This window comes from Siphateles boraxobius, unplaced genomic scaffold, assembly GCF_051911475.1.
Source record: "Siphateles boraxobius isolate OS27281-9 unplaced genomic scaffold, OSU_SipBor_1 22, whole genome shotgun sequence".
Classification (NCBI taxonomy): Eukaryota; Metazoa; Chordata; class Actinopteri; order Cypriniformes; family Leuciscidae; genus Siphateles; species Siphateles boraxobius.
In genome coordinates this window covers 32,232,357-32,254,410 of record NW_027508833.1, presented here as the reverse complement: position 1 = coordinate 32,254,410, position 22,054 = coordinate 32,232,357, and the positions used below count along the sequence as shown (strand labels likewise).

General features: G+C 41.9%; 1 protein-coding gene across 1 annotated transcript in view; it reads right to left on the bottom strand.

The window, feature by feature from the left end:
- pacrg (PARK2 co-regulated) overlaps positions 1 to 22,054 on the bottom strand; it is a 143,391-nt gene that overhangs the window by 104,367 nt on the left and 16,970 nt on the right. The window contains exon 2 of the mRNA XM_077239784.1: positions 6,873 to 7,007. Coding sequence (XP_077095899.1) covers positions 6,873 to 7,007 — 135 coding nt within the window. The remainder of the gene's footprint in view (positions 1 to 6,872; positions 7,008 to 22,054) is intronic.

Below are 22,054 nucleotides of genomic sequence, written 5' to 3'. Positions count from 1 at the left end.
TAGACGCCGGACACCCTTTCCTGGGTGGCCCGAAACATACAAAAAGTTGTTCTGATTTCCTCCACAGGGCAGCTCTGTGGACATAAGCGTCTAATGCCCTAACAGGGCAGAGTGAATTAAGTTTCTCCTGGTCCGATGACATAAATGGAGGAGGACAGAAAGCCTGCAGAACCGTAGGTCTAACAATATTAGTAGGAACCTTAGGAACGTAACCTGGTCTAGGATGCAGAAAAGCTTTAACCATGCCAGGTGCAAATTCCAGGCACGAGGGTGAAACCGACAGAGCCTGCAAATCTCCGATTCTTTTTAGTGAAGAGATAGCAAGCAAAAAGATAGTCTTAAAAGTGAGAAACTTCTCGGGAACTTCTTCGATAGGTTCAAAAGGAGCTAGGGAAAGACCTTCTAATACAATGGCCAGATCCCAAGTCGGCACCCTCGTACGAACTGCTGGCCTCAGCCTCAAAGTGCCACGGAGGAAACGAGTTATAAGCGGGTGTCTCCCAAGAGAAACTCCACTGAAAGGGACGTGGTAAGCAGCTAGTGCCGCCACATACACCTTTAGTGTGGAGGGGGATAACCCTGTGGAGAAGCGCTCCTGCAGGAATTCCAGCACTGCACCCACTGGGCAGTTAACTGGGTCCTGCAGGTGTTCTCCACACCAAGAAGTGAAAAGTTTCCACTTCAAGGCATAAAGCTTCCTCGTGGATGGAGCTCTGGAGTTAAGAATGGTCTCAACAACCTCGGTTGAGAGACCGGAGTCTATGAGCTGGGCCCCCTCAGAGGCCAAGCCCACAGTTTCCACAATTCTGGGCGGGGGTGAAGTATCGTGCCCCCCGCCTGGGAGAGTAGATCCCTCCTGACCGGGAGCTCCAAAGGAGAACCGTCCAGGAGAGAAATCAGGTCCGCAAACCATACCCGGGCCGGCCAGAACGGGGCTACTAGTAGTAGACTGACCCCGTCCCGGCGGACCCTCTCCAGAACTCCTGGTAACAGAGCAATCGGGGGAAAGGCGTACAGACGTGACCTCGGCCACGGCTGCACCATAGCATCCAACCCCAGGGGGGCTGGAAGAGTGATGGAGAACCACCGATGACAATGAGTGGTCTCCTTGGAAGCGAATAGGTCCACCTCGGCGCGACCGAAACTCAACCAAAGGAGCTCCACCACCTCGGGGTGGAGTCTCCATTCCCCTGGCCTCGGCCCCTGCCTCGACAGGGAGTCTGCTACCACATTCAAATACCCAGGGAGATACATTGCTCTCAGAGATAGTAGCTTCCCTTGGGACCACAGGAGGATCTGACGGGCCAACTTGTAAAGCCGGCGAGACCGCAGGCCCCCCTGATGATTTATATAAGAGACCACCGACGTGTTGTCTGATTGAACTAACACATGATGGCCTCTCAGGTCTGTTAGGAAGTGTTTCAGAGCCTGAAACACAGCCAACATCTCTAGACAATTTATGTGCCACGAAAGATGATGATCCTGCCACAGACCTTGGGCTGGGCGACCACTCATGACCGCCCCCCACCCTGTGAGGGAAGCATCCGTCGTTAGCGTTATGCGACGACAAAGAGCCCCCAGCACAGGACCTTTGGATAGGAACCAAGTTTCTCTCCACATGACCAGAGCACGAAGGCAGCGCCGCGTGACTTTGAACGTGCGGAGCGGATTTCCCCTCGGGGAGAATCCCTTGGTCCTGAGCCACCACTGTAGCGGTCTCATGTACAACAGGCCGCAAGGTATAACGTTGGACGCTGCTGCCATCAGACCCAACAGTCTCTGAAACTGCTTGACAGTGAGTAGCTGGCCTAGCTTCACTTGTTTCACAGCTGAGAGAATCGAAGCGATGCGGGTCGGAGAGAGTCGCGCCCGCATCGATACCGAATCCCAAACGACACCCAGAAAAGTGGTCTTCTGGGAAGGAGATAATACACTTTTCTTTGCGTTCAGCCTCAACCCCAACTTTCTGATATGAGCGAGGACGACATCTCGATGCCGAACCGCCATCTGCTCGGTCTGAGCTAAAATCAACCAATCGTCGATGTAATTGAGAATACGAATGCCCTGAAGCCTCAGAGGCACTAGTGCTGCATCCATGCATTTCGTGAAAGTGCGGGGAGATAAAGCTAGGCCAAACGGAAGAACCCTGTACTGGTACGCCTCGCCCCCGAAGGCGAACCTCAGGAACTTCCTGTGTTGTGGAAGGATGGACACATGGAAGTATGCGTCCTTCAGATCTATCGTGACAAACCAGTCCTCGGACCTGATTTGAGACACGATCTGCTTGATAGTGAGCATCTTGAATTTTAGCTTCCCTACCGAGCGATTCAATATGCGCAGGTCTAAAATTGGACGCAACCCCCCATCCTTCTTTGGAACGATGAAATATCGGCTGTAATAACCTGACTCCAAACTGGGAGGAGGAACCCGTTCTATAGCCTCTTTTTGAAGGAGCGTTTTCACCTCTTGTTCCAATACCAGAGCCTGCTCGGGGCCCACCACTGTGTGCAGAACCCCTCTGAATTTTGGTGGACGACACCTGAACTGGATAGCATAACCCTTTTCTACTGTCTGCAGGACCCAATGAGATATTTTTGGAAGGCTTTTCCACTCTGCCAGAAATTCTACTAAGGGTACCAGCCTCTCGAGACTGGCCTCTGGTGTAACTTGAGCAGCAGACGCAGCGCCCTGTAACGGCGCACCGGCAGGGAACAACTGGTCTGACCGCTCTGAGACCCTCCTCAGAGGGAGCGAGCGTCCCTCGGGAAAGCGCTCGCTGGGATCGTCTGTGCCCCGGCATAAAGGCGGGGTTGGCAGAACGAGCCCCTGAGGGCACCGAGGAGGAATGGGCACCGTAAAAAGAGGTGAACACCTTTCCGCCTCGGTGGGGACCACCCTCAGCATCCTGAACGGCTTGGCGTCAGGACTTCTTCTTAGCCGAAGCCTTCTTAGCCAATATAACTGTCCTCAGATCAGTTCTACTGGGAGAAGGCTTCGGCTGAGAGTGTCGCGGCTGAGCCCACTGTCCAGCAGGGGGAGCACGAGACGCGACACTCTGCCTCTGCTGCGCTCTATGTGATGAGCTCGAAGACGGCCGGGGCTGCTCCCGCCCAGCAGCCCCAGGGACATGAACTTTAAGGGGAAGAAACTTTTTAAAAGCTGCAGTTTGTTTCTTTTCTTCTTGGAATTTATCGATAACTGAATTCACAGCATCACCAAACAACCCCATGGGAGAAAGAGGAGCATCTAAAAGAAAAGCTTTTTCTCTCTCTTTAATATTAGTCTGATTTAACCACAAATGTCTTTCTGCGGCCACCAGAGCTGCCATAGAACGACCCATTAATTTGGCCGATTCTCTGGTGGCACGCAGGGATAAATCAGCAGCCTGACGCAGTTCGCGAACTACGTCAGTACTGACCTCCTCACTCTCACTCATGTCCCTTAGCAGATCAGCCTGGTATGCCTGCAAGATTGACATAGTATGCAGACATGACGCAGCCTGACCTGCTGCCGAATATGCTTTACCCACCAAAGCCGAAGTGTTTCTTAAAGGCTTGGTGGGTAATGCCGGTGCCTTAAAAGATGATGCTGCTTCGGGGGAGAGATGGCTCGCAAGCGTCTCTTCCACACGAGGCAACGCACCATAACCATGAGCCTTGGCTCCCATAATATTAGCGTATGTTGAAGTCTGGGGACTAAACACTCTATATGACACCGGTTTTCTCCATGATCTCGACACCTCGGTGTGGAGATCATGGAAAAACGGCAGGCACCGGCGTGGAGGCTGCACACGTGACGGCAAAAATCTCTCATCCAACTTTGATTTAGAAACAGACTCCTGTCTAGTCACTGGCCATTCAATATTAAGTTTTTCAACAGCTCTTGTTAACACCTCCAAAAGCTCATCACTCTCAGGAGTGTGGGGTGGCGAATCCTCCACATCTCCCTCAACACTAACAACATCAAGTTCCTCAGAACTGGATAGCATTGGTGCCTCAGCCCGAGCGGAAGAAACCGCAGCGCGTGCTTCCGAACCCGGGACTGAGGCACTGGATCTCACAGGTGAAGGGAGAGATAAGGCAGAGCCCGTCTCAAACCCCGCTGTGAGATCCATCTGCGATCCCCACGATAAGCGCCGCCGCTCTGCCTCGGCAGAAGCGGGACCCGAACCGCGGGGAGCGCGCACCGAACCGCTCTCCTCAAAGAGCGACCGGCGGGAGCGGAGCGTCCTTAACGGCAAACGCTCGCAATGCTCACAGTCTGCTCCCTCGAGAGCAAACTGGGCATGCTGAACTCCCAAACAAACAACACAAAGATCATGTGTATCCCCGCTCGTTAAATAACGCGAGCAGGGAGGAACACACTTTCTAAACTGCTGTTCGTCCGCCATAATCTCTCAATATATATATATATAGGGATAAATTGTTTGTGTGGTGCAGGGTATGTAAGACAGACAATATCACACAGGGACAGATTCACATGTAGCGCGACTGAAAGCACAGAAGCTAATGCGCTTGTGTTTTTGGGGTGCTTTATAGTTTCCTGGTCGATGACGTCACCCGCCTATGACGTTTCATCTCTCCATTGGGCTGATTCCATACGTGCTTCATGACGCACAACGCAGGGGCGTTCCCGCAGCGTTTGACGCAGCTCGAAGTTCCCTTGAAAGGGAAAGTCTGTTTTTTGTAAGTTTTGCTTGTCAGGGGCTGTTCTGATCCCTCTGAATTACAGCGAACACAGCAGGTTAACACTGATAACACTACTGCAGACCTTCATGAAATAAACACAATGTCTAGCCTGCAGGCACACACCGACTAGTAACAGTCCACTATTAGGTCAACCAGCCACAAGCTGTAAAACTGCATATACAGTGGGGACAATGAATATCCCTCTGATTGATCAGAGCTCTTTCACATTTTTTTTCCTATCAAGATGGGGATCGTTTAAAAGTTTGGGGTCAGTTCGATTTTTTTATGCTTTTGAAAAACTCTCTAATGCTTGCCATGCATTTAATGGATGAAAAAAAGTAAAAAATAAAACTGTGAAATATTATTACTAGTGCTGTACAATAGTTTAATCGCGATTAATGACATCTAACATAAAAGTTTTTGTTTTGTGTGGGTATGTGTATGTCTATATATGACAGCCATGCACACACACACACACACACACACACACACACACACACACACACACACACACACACACACACACACACACACACACACACACACACACACACACACACACACACACATACACACACTCACACACACACACACACACACACACACACACACACACACACACACACAGACAGACATGTAATATACATATAAATATAATAATATATACACAAACATATATTATGTAAACAAATACATTTATGTTAGATGTGATTAATAGTGATTAATCGATTTGACAGCACTTATTATTACAATTCAAAATTTTCTATTTGTGCACATTTTAAAATGTAATTTATTCCTGTGATGACAAAGCTGTAATTCCAGCATCATTAATCCAGTCTTCAGTGACACATGATCCTTCAGAAATCATTCTAATTACGCTGATTTGTGCTCAAATAACATTTTTTATAATTATAAATGTTATCATAAACAGTTGTGCTGCTTACCATTTTTGTGGAAACCATGATTAAAAAAAAAACAGGATTCTTTGAATAATAGAAAGTTCAAAAGTACAGCATTTATTTGAAACAGCGATCTTTTGCAAAATTACAGTGCATTTATCACTTTTGGTCAATTTAATACATCCTTACTGAATGAAAGATTTTTTTTAAATCGTACTGACCCTAGACCTTAGTTTATATAAAAGGTGTGATAGGTGATCTGGGAAATGCAAACTTTAGCCTGCTAGCATTGTAAACATATGATCCCACCCTACCTGCAAATGCTGTCCAAAGCCACACCTCCTCCAAAACACATGAACCCGCACAGACCAGAAGAAAGATGACCAGAGACAACGTTATCGGACTATATCATATGTCATTCACCGTTGAGAAAACTTTACAGTGAGAGGAAAAAACAGAAGCGCTTGCTTGCATACATAAGTATGTGATTAGGAAATGACTCCAGTTCAGAAGTTGACAGAGGAAAGAATGCACTGTATTTCAGCTTCAGTCATATGTGATTTCAGGGCAGAGCGGCAACACAGTCGAATCTCACTGAATTATCTGCATAGGGCATAGTCAGCAGTGCATAAAACTGTACTGTCAAACCTGAGATGTAGATACTTGCCACTTGTCATTTCAGAAGGAAAGTTAGGTTGTTTGCCTGCCATTCCTGCTGTTCAACTTCGACTTTCAACCAGTATAACAAAAAAAAATCTTTAGAGAATCACCTATTGCACCTTTAAAATGCAATTCATAAAGTGACTTGAAAGCACCTTTTCTGTGATCAAATTGTGAATTACTAATTGAATTAGTGAAAAGAAATGAATTTTTCATTGTCATTTGCTAAAAAAATATTTTCACAAAACTGCTTATTCATATTTTACTTCTACAAAATCAAGGGCATGTGGTCCAACAAAAAAGCAGAAACAAAAAAGGAAATGTTCTCATAGAGAGGATCCTCTCATGACTGTGGCTCAAGGTAAATGAGTCAAGGCAAGTTCAGTCCATGTAGTAAAAAGAGCACTAGTCATATTTGACAGTTTGTTGCTTTAGTACAATATGTATTGAGAAAAGTGATATTCAAGTCAAATGTAATTGAATCATTCAAGAAAGTGGCATCTAAAAGAAGAAATCAGCTACATGTTGTTTAATGTGTGAATTTTAGAAGGTGTGTCTGAATATTTCAATAGAGATACATATCATACTAGAAAGATAAAAGAAGCACAAGTCATGTTTTATCTACCTTCCATGCAATGCGGTTGCCTTTAGAATCATGTTCCAGGGCGATGGGAAAGTCTCCACGCTCGTAGAACTTACGGAAGGCCGTGGGTTTAGCTGGCCTCTCTCTGAAAGCCCCTGCAGCCGGAGGGCCCACCACCTATAGAACACACACAGAGAGAAATCCTGTCAGATACTGTGTCATCAGAAGGAATGGCAGTCCTAAAACCATCACAGAAAATGAAATGTGTTTGATCCTCTTTCATCCCAATGTAAATCTGCTTTCTTTCTGATGTCGGAGGAATCATTTATCTGTTTTATAGCGACAAACAACAAACCATAAATTATTCACGATGCCTGCCTCATAAAATACAATCTACCAATCACACAAAGTATGTATTAGCAGCATAAATAAACTGATGTATTCGCCACAACATACAGGATACTGAGTACGTGACAAGCTAAAGAAAATGAAATAAGAGATGTTTATTCAGGAACAGTTGAACTCATGAAGGCCCCTGCAGTGAGAATGTGGCAGCCCGGGGCTTTGCTCCAGGCCTTGGCATTAAACTCTGACTTCATGTGAATAAAATCATGTAGCAAGTCACACATTGGTGCGTTTTTGCTTAATTGCAATGGATGTTCAAATTTAAATTAATGCATTAAGCTAATAGTTAACAATGCAAATATGCTCATGTGTTTATATGAGAATCATGCTCTTGGCACATTCATGCATCTGTGGCCACAAACAAACTTTTGCAGAAGGGAATCGAGTGGTCTGAATGAAATATTTTTTGATTTCATGTGACGTCACACAGTTATGCGGCCGCCATTTGTAGGACCGAATTGCAACATGCCGTCTATCTGCTGTGCTGTAAACTGTGATAACAGCAAATTTCAAAGAAATGTTGAGAAATTAACGCTGACCTGGAAATTTAAATAAAAGAAAAATTAGCAAATTACAGGTTAGCTAGCTAAATTAAAACATGTAGGCCTAGTTTACAATTGGAATACGAATAAGTTAATACACCGCTGAAGCTCCCAAGGCAGGGGCGTAATTTACGGGTGGGACATGTCCCCATCACTTTTTGCTAGGGTTGATAATGTCCCCACCACTTTTTAAACATATCACGGTACGGATCTCCCAATACAAATAAATAAAAGATCTTCAGGTAACTTGCAGAGCATTCTGAAATCTAGTGATCAAAGTGCTCGTTGACTCAGTGGTGCAGATACAGTGTTCTCTTGTGACTCGCGCACACCGCACAGTCTTCACACGGACGCACGCTTTAATCGGAGACTCTCTATTAGTACCGGTGAAATCACAAAATAAAATGGACACAAATGTGTCCCTGCTTGATATTTGACGTCCCAGCCGTAAATTACGCCCCTGCCTTGAGAGCTTCGCCGGTGTATGGAGAGGGATTGTGGACGAGGTAGATGTAAATGTCAGCAAATGTAAAACTTGGCAAGTGTTTACTAGACTTTAATGGAGTCAGCAGTTAGTTTAACAGTAAATACGGATCTATGCCTAAAGTATCTATTTTATTTAAATACCGTTGCTTTTCGTCTGTAGTGAGATGTGCTATTTTACTGTACGACATCTTTCCGATCACCAAAGAGAAGTTACGCAATTTAACGCAAAGTTTCATCCTAAAGATGGCAGCCACAACAAAGTCACGTGACTGAAACTCATGAATAGGAGTTGGACCTACTATCCTGAATTTGTGATTGATCAAATCGGATCAAGTGATTCATTGAAGAGATCAGATAACAATTAATTTACTGTACTTCTCTCAGGAACTTTCGTGAACGCTTTGAGATTGCATCGATTTCTTTTGAAATGACTGGATTTCAGCTGTGAAAATTCAGTGATCACCAGTAAATATGAATATGTTTGACCATTGCTCTTGTGTCCCATGTCTCGCTTCTTTTGCAGCATCTCACACATGATATTCTAAAGAAACATGTCTCTTTTTTCATTTCCCTACCATGCAGGAACTTTAATGAACCCTCCAAAAACAATTAGGACAGATGTCAATATTTGCAACAAATTTTCAGAAGACTGAATAATAACAGAATATTCATTAATGGGCAAACTATTTCATCAGAGAAAAAAAATCAGAAAATTTAATATATAGCTGCACCAATGCCTGTGAGAAGATTCAATCTAATACATGAGACTCACTAGTAGCCTACACAAAATAATTTATTTAGACGGCATTCAGCCTGTGATGACCAGGCAGGAAGTAAATGTTCTCCACACAGTAAGGGTCAAGTGAGCACTTCCTGTAAATAAAGGAAGATGATGATGACAGCACAGTCCATTCTATCTGCCGTTGACCTGAGAACACACACACTCATCTGGGAAATGAGTTGTGAGTCCTCAGCCATCTCTTTCTATGAAAGCTGTGTTTCAATCACTGAAAACCGCTCTACCTCAGGGAGAGAGAGCAGCTCATTAATCCTCGGGCTGACTTCGCATTGGAGAAGGTGTAATTCCGCGAAGGTGATCAATCACCTGCCCAAGCTGAGGCCACATCTCTCTGGCTCTCTCAGGGCTCCTAAACTGCTTCTGAGAGCATCTGATGGATGCTTGGTGAGTGGCTGCAGCTCTCCGCTTGGGCAGGTGAAACCTGCATTAACATTTCCACTGCTCTATCTCGCCTACTTCTCTCATAGGACACATTCCCCTGACAATATCATTCAATTTCTGATAGTGTGTGCGTGTGTGTGTGTGTGTGTGTGTGTGTGTGTGTGTGTGTGTGTGTGTGTGTGTGTGTGGCTGGTGACTCACCAGGTTTAGCAGAAAAACAGAGGCTGCTCTGATAAGGTCAGACTGCACACAACTGCTACAGGCAACTAAATTACCTACCTTTATTCATGGAGCATTCACCTCCACACCTCACACACATACTCACCGATCCACCCACTAATACAGGTGCAGTCACACACACACACAATCTAAACGGAAGGTCCTCAGAAAAGTCACCCAGCACCACACTTGTCTGTCTAATCTGGAATGAGTAGCTAGTGAAATTCATTGTAGAAGCAAATGGGGAAATATGAGTGTCAGCTGTTTAATATGGTGTTAATGTCCATAAAACCATAGAGGCTTTAATCTTATTTTACAACTTTCATAAATAATGATCCAATTTATACAAGACAGACAGACATTATATAACGTTTACACTGCAAGTGTGAGATTTTAAATAAGTATAACAGCCTTCTGTGATGGTGATAAAACTCTGAAATGTCACTGTCTGGTTTGTTCGGATAGGACGTCTGCTTTCGACTTTCTTCGGTAACGTGCTAAACATACACAACCATTCAAAAGTTTGGGGTCATTATGATTTTTTTTAAAGAAATAAATACTTTTATACCATGGTCTGAGTGAATACTCGATTCTGATTGGCTGCAGGGTGTCCATTAAAAAGTGATAGAGGACACCTAGTAAAGGAGTTCTGGTGAAACTGACTGTTCACCGTTCGAAATTAATAAATAAATGCACTGGCTACATCAGCTGTGAGTAACCATAGCAACAGGCAGTCAAAGTATCCGTTTACAATTTATTGTATCAAAACAAACATCTAATTAGCCGTTATACATAGCTTTACTAATACAACAATGAGCGACTTCGTTATTTCTTTTAACCTTTTTGGAGAATTTGACAACTTTGATGACTGGGATGCTGCTGAAGAAAGAAAAATTTTAAATAAAACGGAGAAACAACACAATAAAAAAAAAAAATAACTATGCCTACATGTGTGTTTTTAATTATTGGTAAAAACGAAAGTGTAATGCCCATGGCTAGACAAGCCTAACTTACATGAAAAAAAAATATGTTAACTTTCTGGCTCGTAAGTAGGGATGCAACGATTACAGATTTTGTAAGTACGATTATTGTCTGAGAAATAATCACGATTTAACGATTATCACGATTATTATGCATCAATTAATTTCACAACACTATATGTATAATAATCACTTTTATCATGGATGGATGCACTTTGGTGGACTCGATGAATCATTGGATCACTTGATGGATAAAGCTTGGAAGAGCCAGGAAATTTTTTAATAGAACTCAAACTGTATTCGTCTGAAAGAAGAATGTCATACACCTAGGATGACTTGAGGGATTAGTAAATCATGGGCAAATTTTCACTTTTGGGTGAACTACTGTATACCTTTAAGCCTTGTCTGAGAAACGAGGGGTAAATTAATTAGAGGACAAAGTGTTTCACACTCTAAAAGCAGCGCTGGTATGTGGATAAAGAAAGTCTTGTAGGTCTTTGCATTACACACTAGCCTTTGCTCACCAGTGCTGATTTTTGCTGAGCCAGCTCAATGAATCAAGCACATTGATCTGTCTTGCCAGGCTTTGCATTTACTGCCATGATCAGTAATCAGCCTGCATCTATTCAGCCATGTGCAAACCAATTTAACAGCACTCCAAAGAATAACACCCATGGCCATCGGACATGTTCCATCAGCACACTCTCTGCAATCTACAAAGGCATCTGGACACATTTAAGAGGGTGTATCCATCCAGATGTGTAAAAGGCAGACTTTGAGACCGATGCAGAATCTACTGTAGACTACTTTGTAATGGTTCATGATTCCGGTTATGCTTCTAGTTCCTTTGGAAGAAAATGTTCTTAACACCATGAGATTATCAAGCTACGGCTGCATTCATAATCACAATAAGCTCATAACATTAGTCATCTTCAGCAGACATGACAAGATGGTATGTCTTTTGGCTGACAAACACTTAGACAACATCCCATTTTTTGCAAGCTTGACAGCCACCACAATATTATCTATAAGCATACACAGGTTTCATCAGCACAGGCTTAGACAAAATGATGGCAGAGAGATAGATAAGATAAAACAGGTATAGGTATTAGTTAAGCTAATCAGCAGGAAACGCTATCTTTCAACTGGTAATATGATCAATGGAGAGATACATGAATTGCAGTATGGCTTGATAGTAACAATGGGCTTGTCTTACAGATTTCCAGAGCATACACACACAAGGGATCAGACTAAGAGACAATGGACTTTGGATGACAACTTGAGCGAGCAAATGCTTGTAAGGTATAACATTAACATCTAACAGGTATCATGGTTAGAGAGTCTGCTAAGGGGCTGTTTACACGAGACCGTTTTCAACTAAAGACGTAAAACTTTTTATGCGGTTTGGCCATTCATTTACACGACAACGGCTTTATTTGGGTGCTTGAAAACGCAAACTTTTGAAAACGGTTTCAAAGAACACTGTTGTGCCACTGATAACAGCGGCAATGAGCACTCAGCATAATTTCAAAAAACAACACATCCCAGCGCGAGATCACCTCTTATTTAAGATTGCTAATCAACTAAAATGTTTGATTTTTTTTGTATTAGATACCATTTTCACAGATTCAATTTTTGTAGTTTACGCGGAGATAAGAGGTTTTCAAGCCACCAAAAAGCCGTTGTCGTGTAAATGAATGGCCAAAACACAAAAAATATTCCATTTTTAGTTGAAAACGGATTCGTGTAAACTACTCAGTGTGACATTCATAAAACCACTGCCTTGTCTGCCATACAGCACACATGTAATAGAACATCTGGAACATTTATCACACACACACACACACACACACACCTGGAGCCTCTTGCTGAGAACCAGGTCATATCTAAAATAGCTTAGGGGAATTAAATTTACTAAAACATAAAATAATAAATGAAAAGGACAATGTACTTTTTGACATTTAGGAGTAGAAAATCAGAAATTGACATGCAATTACAGCAGTCTTTTAGTCAGGCTTGAATATAAATTTGTCACCACAATCTGGTCATCTGTAATTACAAGAAAAGATGATAATATTCTTTAGACAATTGTTTCACATAATTAAAAAGAGCTAACAAGTCTGTTCAATTATTTCATTAAGCTATCTAAATGCTCTATTGCTAATTCCATAGAATCGCAGATCTGTGGTTTTTGCTTGAGTAATCAGAACAATTAATTGCAGAGGACCAACATCTGAAAAAGTCTAATCATCAAATCCACTGTATCTGCAATTGTTTTGGAGCAGCCAGTATTTGTGATTATCACATCATGGGTGTTTTTCACAGGAGAGAATTGAAGCAGTGCCTCCACAAAAAAATAAAACCTAAATGATTGATTTATATTGTGGCGGGAGGAGCAAACGGCAGACACAGCGGGAGTGGTGTAAGGCCTCGGAGAGGCATATATTAATTTAAATTAAATAAACATAAAATGTCCAAAACAGGGGGAAATAAGGTGTTCAAATAAAAGTGTAAGGGGGGCGGTGTCCGATGGTCGCACGCGCTTATCGGAGGTCTGAGGCGAAAGGGGCGGCTTGTCCTTTTTATCCATGACAACTTGAGGAGAATCACAGTTGCACGGTTTTGAAAACGAACGTTAAGGGTTGTTTTAAGGACATGTTTGTGCATGCCAGTAGACAGCCACTCTGAAGCGGTCAAAGTCGATTCTAAAAGAGTCAACAAGTCGAGACAGGACCCATCGTCAAAATTTCTGTGTCCACCACTCTAGTTCACTCAAAACAAACTAGGAAACAGACTCAAAGTGCTAAATACCGGATTTATCCTTTAAGTAACACTGACATCCCCAGGGCTGCATTTCTCAAAATAACCGTTGTCACAAGACGCAGGAAAATACAATAAAAATATACTTTAATTCAAGGGGAAACTGAGGGAAACAGATATTCCTACTATTAAACATCGACGGCACGGAACAATGAGCAAACAAAACAGGAAGTATGGTTAACAGAGGGAACTAAACAGGAACAGCTGAACCAAATTACAGTATAAGTAATGTGTAGAGGAACTGACTAGAGCTCATGCAGACACAACAGGAACTAAACAAAACAGAACATTACCATGACAATCGTGAACTAAGTTGATAGTAGAACCATTGCCACCAATGGTCCCTACTATCTATTTAGGCTAATAATGCATTTGCGAAAACACAGCCCAGATAAATGCAGGGAGATAAAAGAAACCCATAACAAGGATGTGACTAAACTAAACTGATATCACTCTCCTCAAACTAAGGACTAGGCCAAACTATTAGGGAGAGTTAGTTATTAAACTAACTAACTAAGAAATGCACAAAAAGACTGCTCTTCAGAAGAGAACGCCTGCACTGCAGTTGTGTTCAAAGTCTGAAAGATAATACACATGTAAAAAAGATTCAAAGAAACAAAAACATTAAGTAAAAGGTTAGAAATAAAAATATTTTCAAAGAAGAAATCAAGCAATAAAAGTTTTGGCTGGCTTGTAGTTTCCACTGGTTTAAGTTACTTTCAAATTTGAAGTTTCAAAATGCGGCAATAGAGAAGCCAAGTATATATACAGGTTTGGGGTCAGTACGATTTTTTACGAAAAAAGTATGAAATTAATATTTTACTTTTATTCAGCAACGAAGCATTTTTTTAATCAAAATTTACAGTAAAACATTTATAATGTTACAAAAGATTTCTATTTCAAATAAAGTAGTCAACATTTGAAGTGGATCAAAACCTTTCATCAAAGTTATACATGTATTTTGAACAATACCCGTACTTTTCTTAGGACAACTTTGATTCACTTCTTTGATCCACTTCAAATGTTGACTACTGTAAGTGCTGTTCTTTTTAAGTTTAGTCATCAAAGAATTCTGAAAAAAATGTATCATGGATGGTTTCCACAAACATATTGAGCAGCTAAACTCTTTCAACATTGATAATAATAAGAAATATTCTGACCAAAATACAGATCCGAGAACTTCCCACTACAGTGTTTATAGTTGGCTAGAAAGCAAAGAGTCTAAACCCCACACAAGGTGATCCATGAGCCAGTGCACCATTGAGCATAACACTTAGCCTCAGGTTGCTCCACAATGACTGTCCCTGCAGTGTACAATAAGCCAATTTGGATGTACGTGTCTGTCACAAGCGCCAGCTAAAGTAGGGAAATAGGCTTATTTGAAGTAATCGCAATGCATCCAGTTCATTCAGGACTTCCAATACCCCTCCCATTCCAAAAGGTCAGGTCAACATAATGGCAGTGTACTTCTTATGGATTATTAAAGAAGAATGTCAGAGAAAGGACATTGTACAGCATATTGGCATGAGTGTATTGATTTCCTCCCAACCGAGTCTCCTCATGTGCTAACAGCATGTGGGTGGTCAAAAGGCCTTGAGCTAAATAACAGTCCATGACACTTGGTTCATCCTTTGGCTGTGACCCTGAACCAAGGACACTCTCTGTCATCTCAAAACGATTTCACCGTCTGCTAAATCCTCACGTATCCATCTTCAGCAACAGGCTCATCTCATTTTAACTCTGCATTTCCTTTTGCTCATTATTGTTTTATTAGCCTTTTACTCGTAGGTCTACTTCCAATTTTTTCCCTCCAGAATCCCTTTAGCTGTCAAACTTTAAACAAATTGGTTAGTTTTATTTTTTCAACTGAGAATTTATTTTCTAATTTTTATTCTGATATTGATGTTTTCCCTTCCTGCCAAATGGTTTTAAGTCGTCTTATCTCCAGAACGGCTAGCATATGTTACGCATTGATTGTCTTTTGTCTGCCTTGCGCTAACCGATATTGACAAACACATCCAATCATACTTTCCTAAGCCTGCTGTCCATAAAGACACAGAATCGAACCCCAATCATGGGTCACAGATGCTATCTAACAGCTTTATCTGAGTCGTGCTCTAACTGTCACCATTTCCTTTCTATGCTGCTGTCCCTCATGTCGGCCTCATCTTGGGCTTCACCATCATTACTCACTGAGACACCTAACCTGTTGAAAACATGTTTCATCTGCCTAAATTTTGAGGAATGTCCCAGTCACTCTTTCCCACACAATGGGAAATGGGTATTTCCCACTCAATGGTATGGGTATTGGCCTTCAAGGGCCAAAAAAGCAACAACAAAAAAAGAAAAAAATGCTAAATCCATTTTTTTGTTGTTGATTGAATGGAGGCAGATCTGAATGTGAGGTTGCAGTCAATTATAAGAAAAGGCCCAAATTTAAGCAGACTAAATGATTGGACAAAGCGAAGTCATTTCATAGGAAGATTGAGACATTTTGCATTTAGGAAATAGATAGGATAAATTTTCATTCCATGTGGACTTGGAATGTCTCTAAATTATATCTCTTATGTCTCTCACCAAAACCTATTGTACGGCTTCAAAACTACTTTTATGATATTTAAAAATTTTTAAGACAATACCCATCCACTGCCACTAAATGTGAAAATGTGACCTGTACATTCAAATTTCTCCTTATATTCCAAAGAAGAATGATTTACAGTAATGTAAAATTAAATATGTAATAGTGCTGACTATAATATCAGCCATTACATCCTGAATTTCAATCCTGTACATTTATATGCCTAGACGTCATTTTAACAGAGAACCTTTAAAAGGGCAACTGTCTTCCAAAGTTCCACTTTTTCTCAACACCGCAGAAAAGGTCAAAGAGAGCCCGAGAGTGACACACGCAAACATTCTTCTAAGTTCTGCCCATTATCCACTCATCTTTAAAGCAGCTTTTTCATAACAAGGTGCTTTTGGAGATAAACTATAAAGTGCAGAAGAATCCACAGTTATCTAATTTAAAGAAAGATAGCATTTAGAAGTTAGCGTGCATATGCAGCCTCTAAAGTCTTAATCCACAGTTTCATGTTGCTGTTTGAAATGTGAAATGCACAAAAAAAGTGCCCAGGGAAAGGGGAGAAAGGTGAAAAATTATGCAGGCAATAACATTTCCAGATGCTATGTGTTCAGTCAAGGACCTTCAGAGCAGAGAGTTTGTTTGATCAATAGAGAGCCAGTGCTGAAATGCAGCCCTGCAACTGACACTCACACACTGTCTCCCATATCCATTTCTCCATCAGGCATAACAAGCAGATGGAAGTGTAGATGGACAGAGATAACTGGATGGATGGACATACGGACAGATGGATGGATGGAAGTATAGATGGAGACAGTTTATGGGATGGATGGATGGATGAATGGATGAATGGATGGATGGATGAGGAAACTAGAAGAGAGACACTGGCGCAAGTTGCGCTCATTAACATTTGCACAACCAGCATTGCTCCACTTCCAGGGCTCTCGTCCCCACCCTGCTTCACACCACAGCAAACACAGTTATTGTTACTGTTTTCACGAGAGACGGATCTGGGGTGTGCTTCCTGTACAACGACATAACTCGATGCTTAACTACCATAGTACGTTGCATCGTTGAAGTAATCAACTAGCTAATCCCGACTGTTTCCCGAAACCATATTGTTGCAAATTGGTCGTTCAACCACGTTGGTTAATGATGTCACGCATGTGGTGGAGTAATAACTTCTTTTAATGAATCTGTTGAGATCGAATTAATGCTAGATAGATATTTTGCTATAAATTTTGGATATGACATCTGAGGACTATTTCAAATTTTTCTCAGTTATTTTATTCTATTTCCAGATTCAATCATAGGCTCGTTCTTACGTGGTAGAGCACATTCGCACATGCACACTCTTCAAAAAACGGTGCTTTAAATCTCTTAACAAACTAAAAGAAATAAATGACATTTGTATGTATTCCAAATAAAAGATACAGATTGCACTGAATGTCAGCTTTCTTATTTTAATCAAGACAAGCATTTATTAAGTCCACATGTCAAGCAAACAAGAAACTATGCTTCTAACCAAAGGTCAAGAGCTGTAGTTCAAACCACACAATTTTGCGATGCTGTTTGCGAATGTTCGTTAGAACTAAGTTTTCGGGAAACACCCGTTGTTGAACTATGCTGATAACGACGGAACTTGCGACCAAAGTTGGCTAACGATGCTTTTGGGAAAAGAACCCCTGGTCTTTTATTGTCATGTTCTGGTAGTGTAATGGTCATATGATAAGGGCTTGACGAATCAAGGAGGGGAAGCAGACGCAATGATCCAGAAGACCCAATCAGGAAGCGAATGTCTCCGCCCTGGCCGCCCGATGGACTGTCGTCTCCGCCCTGGCCGCCCGATGGGTCGTCTGCTTCGCCCTGGCCGCCCGATGGGTAGTCTGCTTTGCTCTGGCCACCCAATGGACTATCTGCTTCGCCATGGCCGCCCGAAGGGCCTGCTCCGCCCTGGTAACCTACACAGCCTGCACCACCCTGGACCTCAGCCAGGACTCCTGATAGGCCTGAACCTCCCTGGCTCAACCCTCCCGTCCCTCCCTGGTCAATGCTTGGGACTTGATTGACTTTCATATTTGGTTCTGTTTTGGCTCCGCTTTTCCCCCTTCTTGGTCTCTGTTTTTGGTGTATCTGACTTGTCTGCTGTGGTGTTGGGTTGGGTAGGTTTTTGTTCCCGTCTCGGTTTTATGTCTCTCTTTAGGGACGCCACGTGGCGTCCCTTTAGAGGGGGGTAATGTCAGGATTCTGTCACTTCTGTCTGGTCTTATCTTAGTTGGTGACAGAGGTCTGACATTCCCGGTTTGTCATGTTCTTGTGTTCTAGTTCTGTTTATTGTGAGCACATGGCTTGTCATGTGTTTCCTTTGTGCCATGTGCTCTGCTGTCTATTGTCAGCCCCTCCCATCTCGTTACTTGTTAATTGTATTATCTCCCTCACCTGTCTTGCTTGTTACCTTCTGTCATTTGTTCCCTATTTAGTCTCCTTGTGTTTGCAGTCCTGTGTTGGTTCGTTATTATCTGTTTCCCTTGTGTTTCTTGTGTCTCAGTTTTGGTTTTCAGTTTCCATGTTGTTTTGTAATCATTTAATTAAACTCACCTTCCTGCACTTGAATCCTCGTCTTCCTTATTTTCTTCATCACGTGACAATTTCATGGGCCGTCCTACAGCATATTAAGTCAATGGGGCAACTTTGGGCAGCTCCTGCCCCCCAGTGGTGCAACTTTTACCCCATTGTGAGGTATGTTCTTACAGAGCCTGCCAGCCTCTTCAAATGTGGTAAACCACACGTTTCTGCGAAATCCTCGCACGGAGCTATGAATCGTCAAAGTTTGTCGCAATGTTAAGTCTCTGGGATTTTTTTCGGACGCTTTTTCACCCCTGGGGCGAACATCGTACCCCCGATCACTTATGAAAGTCATAGCACACCATTTCCGAATAATCCGAACGATTTGATGCCTCATTCGTGGGTCTGTGACAAAAGCTGCGGGAGGAGATGCGGGTTGGGGACAAAAGTTGTGGCTTTGCCTTTGGCAATGGCGGCCATCTTGAAAATTGGCCGCCACATTGAATTTTTGAGTGGCCAACGCCTTTTTCCAAAATAGTGGCCCTTAGAGAGTATCTGTGCCAAATTTCATGCTTCTATACCAAAGTGAACGATTTTTTTACTAATCTGCTGCACTATGTCCCTCAAAACTACGCAATGGGCTCAGATTGGTTAGCTGGCCCAGTGTGTTCTGATTCGCTAACCGTCTAGTGCACATCTCCCGGAAACGTCACGCCCCGTACCTTTACCGCTAGTTTGCACTTTGGTGTATTATAAACAATGGCGTCAATAAAACCAATTGGACCCGGGGAAACGTTAGTGAAGATGATCGAGCAGAACCTGTCCAAGAACGGCTGTTAAACGACATTTCAGAAAGGTTTGTTTTTTGTTGTTCTCTCATTACTTTTTAGATACAGTGTTATTTAATTGTACTAATTATTATAGAATTACAAAAAAATAAGCTTCATAAACAAGAATTTCATATAATCGTTCTAACAAATTATACTACAGTCCTCAAAGGGATTTTTTTGAGTAAAGACTGCGGTGATTATAGTAAAGACTATAGTGATCGTTTCTGAATGTATGCCGCCGTTACATTTGTATTTTTAGAACGATTGTAGACATCTGTCGACAGAACTATTAACCCAAAACGAACACTAAACATCGGCTGCCAAATCAAACACAGAACCATGTTTAGCATGCCTGTAGATAAACGAGCATGTAGATAAACATAAAAGCTCTAATCAAAGAATAATTTACACTAATTCCAAGTTCGCTGTTGAGATTAAAAAAAAAGTTTGGTACGTTAGGTGTTTGTCAGATAACGTTAAGTATGAATGAGCATACTAAACCAGCAGAGCAAAACAGCGTTGTCATTTGTTTACTTCCTTGCTACAACGTACAATTAACAATACGAACTATTACAGGAAAACACATCGACGAAAAATAAATCATACTTACAGGTTGTGGCTCGTAAACAAAAGCTTTTGTTTTTAAAGTTGGAACTGCTCCATCTTTCAGGACAAGCCGATGTGCGAATCCTCATTGAACTCGCCATGATTGTGGAAGCTTTCCTCCGTAATATGTGCAGAATAAAGCGAGATTTGGGTCATAATTATGAGGGACCGAGTTAAAAATAAATTTTAACCATTGATCCCTAACTCCCTCGTCTCTAGGAAGGCTGAACAAAGTGGACCTGCAATCCGGATGAAAATAACAGCAGCGTTTCGACGACATTGCGACAACTCATCTCCAAAACAGCAATATAAAATGGCCTCGCCCCGCTTATTAAGTAATCTCGGAGGGTTTTATGTAAATAATGGGATATGCTGATGTCAGCATATCCCATGGAATGTTGTGTAGTCCAAAACTGGTCGTTTGCTGTAGTCCTTAGAAATTGTTTTTTTTTAAAGCAAATATCTTCCTTTGCTTTGAACTTTGAGCGCTGTAACTTTGCAGATGTTGTTTATGCTCAAACAGCAATATTACACACTAGCTAAAATTAGAAAAGTGAAATCGTGTTTAACCACCCCTTTAAATATATCGGTAAAAGAAGCACTTAGAAGGTTATGGTTTAAAAAAATAAATATTCTGACATTAGAGGGTTGTAGTTTAAAAATAAACATTCTGACATAAACACTCTGTCAGCTAAACATTAAAGCCGTGTGTCCACCAAAGCGTTTTTTCACGCAGCTGGCGTAAAATTCCAATTGTTTTCAATGGGAGCGCCGCGTTTTTTAAACGCCATGAGCGTAAAAAGGCGCTGAGCGAGTATTTAACGCTCAAGCGCTGAGCGCCCGGCGTTTTTTACTGGTCGCCGAGAGTTGAAAAATGTTCAACTTTGGGTAAAACGCTGCGCTCATCACTGTCACTTTTTACATAGCCGTCCAATCACAGTCGAGGAGGGGCGGGACAAATACCACACGACCAACTGTTACAACATTCTTTCTGTACAACGACGTCAACCAGCAGAGCTAACCGAACAAATGAAAAATACATTTTTAGTATGAAACAAAATTATCTGCGAAATCAGTTACAAGTAAACTGTGCTGCGGATATCTGTATCATAGCAACGAATCGTCTCAACTGAAAAAACGCAGCGCTGCCAAAACGCTCTCAAGCGCCCACAGCTAGGCGTTTTCAGCAGTGCGTCCAGCGTTTTCAGCCGGCTAAAAACGCTTTGGTGGACACACGGCCTAAGTCAGCTACACTGTTTACTTCTGAATATTATATTTTATTATACTACAGGGCTGTTGAATGCTTGATTCTGATTGGTTGAGAACGTTCTAAGGTGTGCAATTATTTTCAGGGAAACGCACGGCTAACATAGTTCCAGGCAGGTCTTGACCGCATTACAGTTCCATATCGCCTCGCGTAGTTAACTGTAATAACGGAAAATAGAATACAATTCATAACAAGAAAAAACATGCAGCCCATGCGCTTGATCTGCAATTTTCGATGTCTAACTTCACAATCAATGGAAACATGCAGTTTAATTTTAATAAACAAAGTATATAGCCCTATATATAGTCAATAGAAAATTAAACTGAATAGGCCTAATTAAATAAATTGATAGTCCTGCTGCACGGGTTTTCGGAATTATTGCAGATAATAGGCTATAACAAATAAATAATTATTGAAAGGCCTATAGCCTACTTTTTAATAGGACTTTGTGTTTCATTTACTACTGTCAATATTAGGAAAAAACATGAACGAACTAATTAAAATGAATTGAATTAATTAATAAATAATAACATTGAAACACATGCCTCTCTCTCTCTCTCTCTCTCTCTCTCTAATAACTGCATTAATAACTGCATAAAGCCGGGGACACACTTATTGTAAGGCCGGTTATGAATGTAATTTGATACTTTGTTATGATTGATCATGCCCAAACGCGTGTTCTGTGTTTAAAATCTGCTGCAGTCGATGGAAACAGAATGTTTCAGCCAGTCGTTAAGTATGTC